Consider the following 8,633-nt stretch of genomic DNA (forward strand, 5'->3'; position numbering starts at 1 on the left):
CCTTCTTCCTCTTAAAGTGGTGCATGGACCACTTTAAATATGAGTCGAAGGATTATGGGCAAACTCTCGCTCTTCTGTCTGAGGACGAGAGAAAAGCTCATGATAAGTTGAGGCCTTATGTGAGAGCGTTTACGCCCGCGAGGTCGGAGGGTGTATATGGAAAGGAGGTCATTGGGCCTCGCTTCATTAACACCCACGACCTGATGTTGTCGGAGGATCTGATGGTCCTGTTCGGTAGATTATTTTACTTATTTTTTCCTTTTGTTCCGTCTTTTTCCATCTTTTGTTTCTAACATATTTTCCGTACTTTGTGATCGTAGGAAAAATGCAGAACTTCCAAGAGCTTGTAAATAGGACGAGCAAGAAGCTGGCTGGGAGGAACAAAAAGAAATACGTCCACTCCGTGGGTAATCTGATAGTTGGGGCAGCCTCTGGCTCTTCTTCTGGTCCAATGGTGGATCTGGCCGAGGAGGACCGTGATGGGGGAAGGGCCGTTGAAACCACTAAGAGGAAGAGGGTAGATACTACCGACAAAGGGATGCATTCTCCCATTAGGGTCGTTCCTCTCCACTATGAGGGAGGCGACTTTTTCTAGCTGCCCAACATGTGGTTCGCGCTGGATCGGTATGGTCATAGTTCGACCCTCTGCTTGAGTATCCCAGAGTTGAAGGTTATCCAGGACCTTGGTGCTGTTGGGAGGAGCAGGGCGATGACTGAAGGGATCATCGTTGCGATGAAGGCCTTAGAATTAGTGGTGGTCGTGAATAATGCCTCGACTGAGGATGAAGTCATGGCTGAGGTGCTGGCGAAAGAGAGGGATACCCTGGTGGCTAAGGTGTCCAAGCTGGAGGAAGGAGCGGCCAGTGCGAAAACTGTGTCGGAAGGGAAGAACATTCGTTGGAAGAATAGCTCTGGGGGCTAAGGTGTCCAAGCTGGGGGAAGGTGGGTGAATGCAGAGCCGTTGTAAAGCACACTTGTGTCCGACGGTTACGAAATCGTGGAAAGTGTAACCGTCGATGAGAGATTTGCGGGAACGTGGGTAAAGACACGTTATAGTTCGTTTGAACTTGTCTCGATTTCTCCATGCACCCCCTCGCGGGGAAGGGGTGTCTTGCGAGTAAACCGCCAAATTTGGCATTTATCTACAAATTAATGTTAAATATCGAAGGGAAGTTTAATCTCATTGATTTATTAATTTGTTAGTCTCTTCAAATTTAGATCACACTACTTATAAAGATGTTGAAATGAAATATATTTTTAAACAGACTAGCAAGTCATATCATACTTTCAAAAGGTTAGACTCAAGTCTAAAGAATAAGCATATAACAGGCAGCAGGCCATGCTTAGGCCTTAAAATCTTTGCCAGGAAATAATTAGGCCTTATAAAGTCTAACTCGACCCAACCTACTTTCACCCCTACATATCTCCTACAGTTCTAGCAAGAACACTAGACATCGTCTGTTTGGAAAAGAGAAAAATCATCTCATAGATCTCTTGCCATCCAATAAAAGATGGTGTGATCCACGTCTATTGTTGAACATAAAGATATCTTGGCAATAATTCAAATAACAAGCAATGAGTTGCATTAGCAAAAAAAATTGCATACACAAGTTCAACGAAACCATCAAAAACAAGTGCACAGAGACTGTGAAAAGTATATTGAAGTCACCAAAACAAGTTAAACATGTTCGCAACTCCATCATCGAAGATTTCGTTGATGGGGGAGAGTATAACTTTACTATAAGAAGATATGCTCGCCACTTTAATCAAGCATATGCATCTTTTCGACATTTGCCTTTAATTTTTTATATTAGCATCTTTGTCCAATATTAGAAGGGGGTCATCCCTCATGAAGATGATCTCAAATTTATTTACGCTTAAATAATTATCTTATTAGACAAACTTGGAAAATAGGCGATTGAAGTATTAGGCGTGAAATTCCCTCAACCGAGTGATAGAAAGGTGATACTAGAGCAGCTGAGTCACGGAGCTGATTCATTCTCAAGGCCATTAACTCAAAATGTTGGTTGACAAAGGCTCAAAAGTAATTCAAAACATAGTGAGACGAGATAATAATGAGACAAACCCACAATCTCTACTTTCAGCACCACTAACCACTTTTGAGGAATGGGGGAGGACACATTATCTTTGGTTAAGTTGCACATTAAGGACATTGTCAATGGATCATTGATGAAGGAGTAAATTACATTATTTTAGGCCATGCTTTTAGCTATTTTCTCTGCATTTGAAGGCAGATAAGAGGTCATTTAAAGGAGTTGTCAATGGTTTGGGTAACATTTTATATTGTTTCCATTTGAGTCGTTGTAATTCGCTTTTATCATAGATCATTCAACTCCATATGTGTTTTGAGTATTTTTAGGGAGAAATCATGTAAATTAGCGAAATAAGACATCACATGAATAATCAAGAATATTAAAAATGAAGATCAATGGTTCTTAAAAGGTTTTTTTGGACATTAATAAAAAAACAGTGTTTTCAGACGGAAGCGTTTTTGTCTGAATTTTTCGGACGGATTTGGGACAGTTTTAAAGGAGCGAAATTTTCGTCCCAAATCCGGCCCAAAATCGTGTGAAACTTTTATGACATGTTCCAACGAGATTTCTTGTTTATTAAAGTGTGTTAATTTTACGAGTTTTATTGAGAGGAAGTTTTACTTGTTAATAAGGACAAAAAATGACTATTAAAGTGAGCAATCGCCATGCATTTATATATACAACGACATCTTTTAGTTTTTGGGTGTTGTCGGTGGTTTTTTTTGCTTATGTTTCAGTTGTTGTGCGCCAGTGTGCATTGACGTGGTTTTTCTGTTTTAGCCTTGTTGTTTTTGTCTTTCTGCTGTGTTTTGAGGAGGTAGGTGTTTACCTTGGTTTTTGGTAAACAAACACTGGTTTCCAAAATGGTTAATTTGCGAGATCAACCAGTAAATCTCGAGGCATATTGTGTTTATGTTTTCCAGAAAGTAGAAAGTATGAATGTTCTTGATGTAAAATACGAATGTAACCGTCGGAATCAAACACGCGTCGAATCCGTTGAAGTAAATTGCTAGAAAGAATAAGTAAATTGCAAGGAATATTTAAAGGATAAACTTAAATTGCATAAATGAATGTAAATTAGTACACATATTTACACATTTGCAAATTGTTTACTCGTTTCTCCTTGAGTGCGGATAGTTTGAGTGTGTAAGTTTTATGTGTATTTGAATTGTGACTAGTTTTTCCTATGAAAAACTCTTATTTATACTAAATAATTGCCTATACAGAAACTGTCGAACATAACCGCTAATAACTACTCTAGACATCTTTTGAATTTCAAATGATATCTCTTCGACAGTAACTGTTGCTTGGCTTGTCGATCTGGCACCAACTTCTCTTCGATACCTTGCTTGTTTGTCAAAGCTTCTCCATCGAACAACGAAATCTCTCTAAGTCCATAAACTCGATCCAGCTTGTGAGTCGAACTCATTTAGATTTCTTCAAAACCTAAGTCAAACTAAATTGACTGCATGTATTGTAGCTGTCGAAAATACAGGGTAACAGTAGGCTAGCTGTTTTTTGTTGTTGTATCTTTTGGGCATGTGGTTGTTGTTGTAGCGCGCCCAGGTTGGTTGGTTTTTACTGGTTTGCTTGGTGTCCACTGATCATTTCTTGTGATACTGGTGCTTAAAAAATTTGATGTTAAAAAAAAAAAGAGTAACTTTGGAAATTATTAGCGGTAAATAAATATAATTTAAATAAGTTCATTATCTGCTACACCATGATATTACTAGTTGTCAAAATTAATGAGTAATGATATTTAGTAATCTGACCAGAACATCAAGGTAAATTGGTTTTGGATTTTTACTTGACCAGAACATGTGCTTCACAATTCAGTTCATGAATAGAAATTCGTTTGATATAACATTATTGTTGCATGATATAGTGTTTATAATTTTTTAGTTTTTTCTTATCCTATTACGTTTAGCTATTTGCATCGTTTTGACTTTTTTTTTATCATCAATGCTTGCAGTGAGAGTGTGTTTGGAGCCTCAACCTTGTGAAAAAGATGATACCTTATGAGGAGGAACGACAAAATGCTTGATTTAGGAGTTGTTTTGAGCGCCTGGGATGTGGTTATGCTGGGGGGCTTTGCAGAGACGGCTTGTGACGTGTTGGGGTTGTTTTTTGGTTCTGTTTTGGCACGGTCCAGCTGTGTTTCTGTGCTGTTTTTCTTGTTGTTTTGTTGTTTAGCAACTGCGTATCAGCAGCGTTTTCTGCTGTTGTTGCAGCTTCTGTGTTGTTTTTCTCTTGTTTGATTGTCCGCTTAACCGTTTAGCACTTCTTGTGCCGGGTGTGTTTCATGTAGACATGCATGATCTAATGGTTGTCATTTAGAAAGAAAAAAAATCACACGGTTAATATTAAACAAATTAATGAGGTCTTTGGTAGACCACTTACAATGTGTATCCATCTTAGACATTGGGTTAACGTTTTTGACAGTAAGAATTTATTTGGCTAATGGAGTCTAACTTAAGGGACCAAATTGTAACGTTAATAACTTATGAGACCAAAATGAAAACAACAAATAACTTAAAGGACCAAATGATCAATTAAGCCAAAAATGAAACACTCCTGAGTAACTGGAAATCAACGAACCTTGTCTTCTGTTGCAATTTGTTTATTTTTAGTTTGATATAATAAGCATGGCACTCTCTTCTCCACCATGTAGTTCTTAACGAGGCTTGTTAAAAGTGATGGGGTACTCGCTCTTTTCTCTTATAATGGTAGTAGTTTTTAACGAGGCCCCAATTTTCTATGTACTTCTCTATTGTTTTGCTATCTTTTTGCAGTATTTACAAATGAGCCAACTAGAAGAATAATGAAGTGAAATTGCCGTGTCAAACCCCTTCGAAATGGAGTGGTTTGTACCAAAACTTGCTAGGTAAGGGACAAAGTATCTCTCCCTAAGTGGGATAAATTGCAAATACGATAAAAACTATCCCCCAAGAGGTATCGATTGTGAAATTGTCATGTCAAACTCTTTAAACGGTAGTGGTTTGTACCCAAAATCACCAAGTAATGGACGAAGTATCTCTCCCCAAGAAGGAGCAACAGAAAATATGATTAAACTCTCCTTAGAGGGATCGAAAAAGCAGAATAAACATTAAACCTGTCATCTTATGAAGAACAAACTCAAATGAACAACTCATATCATAATTCAATGAGCTATTAAGATAGTCGAAACAAATCAACGACCTTCCACTGGTCTATACATATCTACGAAATAGCATGCATTTGAATAATTAAAATGCCAAATGTGGCATTTAAATCATACATAGGTATAAAAAAAAAGACAGAAAAATATGAAACAAGACACTTATGTGTTCGTGTAAAATATGAAACAAGACACTTATAAAAAGAGACAGAAAAATATGAAACAAGACACTTATGTGTTCATGTAAAGATATATCAATTAAAAAACGCTTAAACAACATGAGCATGTAAAGATTTACATGAACACATAAGTGTCTTGTTTCATATTTTACATGAATACATTGTTCATTTCAAAGACAAAACTTTCATAGAAAGAAATATCTACCAGAGTACTTGATTAATGTTAAGCTTAACACGATGACCTCTATGTCGACAATTTCTCACATTATATCTGTCTCAACTAAGGGAATTACCTAACTGTCTTAGGAATTTCACCCTTAAATACTTCATGCCTGGGGGATGTGGACCGGTCTTAAAAGTGTCATCAATCACGTGTGCTTACTCGATTAGGACCTAAAGGAATGAGATGATGATTGAGGAGGATCCTGGAAATGGTCTTTCAAGTTAGGTGGACACGATGAGACCATGACGAAGAGATAAACCTGATTTCCACCCTCAAATATACCTGGCTCGAGGCAAGCTCTGAGACATCCACTCTTTACTAAAACACTAAACACATATGATCCTAATCACGATACATTGTCGGCAAGATTAGTATAACTAGGTTTATCAAGTGCATTGAAAAACCTACGCAAATTTGACACTATTCATTGATATTAGGTCTGCTAAAGAAATTCTTCTACTTTTTGTATTGATTTTAGGTATATAGGTAAGAAATTAAAGTATGGTTGTGAGAATTAACATTAATTCATCAAGGTTGGTGGAGGCGGTTCAAAGACTTAATTGTAAGGTGTCAGATGCACCGCTTAATTATCTTGGGCTTCAAATAAGTGTTAATTTGAGGGAGTTGATTTTTGGGATCCTATAATTGATAGGATTATAGAAAATGTCTATTTGAATGGAAATCACAATAATCATCTATGCAAGGTCGTCTTGCTCTTCTCAAAGCTATCTTGGTTTTGTTTTTGATTTAATTAATCCCTTTCCTTTTTCAAGGACCCCACAAATATCATTTGTAAAATTGAAACCCTATTGTAAGGTCTGCCTTAATTATCCATGGAGCCACAAATATTATTAGCTTAGACTTCTTCATCTATATTTGAAGCCGAAACTTGATAATTGTGCATGTGATTTTAAGGCGGTTTGCCACTTCATCCATACAAAGAAAAAATTGAATCCTTATTTAAATTATTGTGGTGGTTTTGATTTATAGAAATGATATTGTACAAACATTTTGTAACAACTTTCTCTTATACTCATATTATGTTTTTACTTTATCTCTCTAGTGTTTTGGTTTTCGTGTCAATACTTAATTTTCTTTGTAAATTTATTGTTGTCCCATAACTTCTAATACAAATGGTTGTTCAAATAACACACCAATTTGATTTATGACTATAACTTTTCCCACCATATCCACTTCTCACGCGCCCTATAATTTTTCCAAAAATACCCATAGGATTTCAAATTATATAATCCGAACACATCCAAACTGTGTTCAAATTTTATAATCCAAAATATTCTTATTTATAACTAGCAATCAAAATCTCTTCCATTTCAGCAGTTTTGAATTTTGCTTTTAAAATAAAAAAATAAAGTAAACAATTGATAAAAATGTGTCAAATAAAATCATAAAAATACCACGTATAACTAGCAATCAAAATCTCTTCCATTTCAGCAGTTTTGAATTTTGCTTTTAAAATAAAAAAATAAAGTAAAAAATTGATAAAAATGTGTCAAATAAAATCATAAAAATACCACAAAAAAAATCTAAAAATCAAATGAAACTAATGCGAATTTTTTCGGATATTTATGAGAATATGAAAAAATGGGTCTAAACGATGGAATTTTCGATTTTGAGGGGCAAAGTCTTGTAAGAAGTCTCTTCTATGGGAGTCTTGATCCTTGATTTTTTTTCCTGATTTTCTAGGATGATAGTTAGGAATATTAATATGGTCCTTAAATTGGTTGTCCATGTTACAAACATAAGTTGCGAGAAATATGGGGTAGATACTTTATTTTGGCATGATTTATGGTTTCAGGAAGGAGTGTCTCGACTGGTGGGAGATGGGGTATATACTTTATTTTGGCATGATTTATGGTTAGGTCTTGTTCCGTTTTCTGTGCGTTTTAGGCGCCTTTATGACCTTGCGATTGATAAGTCTTGTACGGTTGCTTACATGTTTTCTAGTGGTTGGGATGTTGGGGGAGCGGGATGGAGATGGAGGCGGAGGTTGTGGGTGTGGGAGGAGGAGATGCTGGGGGAGTGTATTACTTTACTTCGTAATGTTTCTTTGCAGATTAATGTGAAAGATAGATGGAGATGGTTGCTGGATCATTCTGCAGGTTATACAGTTAGTAGTGCCTATCAGTTATTGACTGCTCATGATAATCCTCAGGTGGAAGGTGTTGCCGCTTTGGTTTGGCATAATCATGTTCTGCTTAAGGTCTCAATCTCTGCTTGGAGGTTGTTGAAGAATCGTTTGCCTACAAGGCAAAATCTGGTGCATTGTGGTATCCTTTCAGACACCGCTGCTGGTTGTTTTTTAGGATGCGGTTCGGTAGAGACTTCTCAGCATTTATTCATTTCTTGTGATTTTTATGGTACGTTGTGGCTTCAGGTCCGGTCTTGGCTAGGTGTCTCAGGTCCAAACCCCTTTATTGTATCAGATCATTTGCTTCAGTTTACTCATTCAACAGGAGGTGCGCGAGCAAAGCGCTCTTTTATGCAGCTTGTTTGGTTGCTTTGTGCGTGGAACATTTGGAATGACCGAAATCAAAGGCTGTTTAATAATATAGGTAGTTCCATTGATCAGTTGTTGGATAAAGTAAAACGGCTCTCTTTGCGGTGGTTAAAAGCTAGTAATGTCGTTTTTGTTTTTGATTCTGATTTGTGGTGGTCTAGACCCTTGGATTGTTTGGGTCTCGGCTAATTTTTGATTGACGTTTGCATATATGTAATTATTCGGGGCCTCCTTGATACACCTTGTACAAGGGAGAGTCCTTGGGTTGTTAATATATAAGTTCCATTTTTGCTTGTTCAAAAAAATATATTTATCTGATTTATTTAAAAAAACGTTCATTTATTTATCAAAAAAAACAAATATAACTAACTTCCCTTTGGAAAAAAAAAAAAAGAAAAAGAAAAACATTGATAGCTGCCATGAAACAGAAAAGTATATACCAGTCAATGTACAGACAGTGTACCGGAATCAGCGTTTTCGTTTGCACCGCGGAACGCGTTTA

The 8,633-nt window shown here is 36.6% G+C and overlaps 1 protein-coding gene across 1 annotated transcript; it reads left to right on the forward strand.

The window, feature by feature from the left end:
• Positions 1-7,215: 7,215 nt before the first annotated feature.
• On the forward strand, positions 7,216-8,320 carry LOC146954552 (uncharacterized). Its single transcript, XM_085745017.1, has 2 exons — positions 7,216-7,260; positions 7,430-8,320. The coding sequence occupies exons 1-2, from the start codon at positions 7,216-7,218 to the stop codon at positions 8,318-8,320; spliced, it is 936 nt and encodes a 311-aa protein (XP_085601143.1).
• The last annotated feature ends 313 nt before the right edge of the window (positions 8,321-8,633 follow it).

Source organism: Medicago sativa, chromosome 1 (assembly GCF_051527215.1).
Source record: "Medicago sativa cultivar Bolivia chromosome 1, Bolivia_mono, whole genome shotgun sequence".
In the NCBI taxonomy this organism is placed as follows: domain Eukaryota; kingdom Viridiplantae; phylum Streptophyta; class Magnoliopsida; order Fabales; family Fabaceae; genus Medicago; species Medicago sativa.

Bases quoted from the DNA above. Each gene is read 5' to 3' on its own strand.
- LOC146954552 (XM_085745017.1), top strand. From the start codon at position 7,216: ATGGGTCTAAACGATGGAATTTTCGATTTTGAGGGGCAAAGTCTT. The intron at 7,261-7,429 runs GTAAGAAGTCTC...TTATGGTTTCAG, and splicing joins ATTTTGAGGGGCAAAGTCTT to GAAGGAGTGTCTCGACTGGT.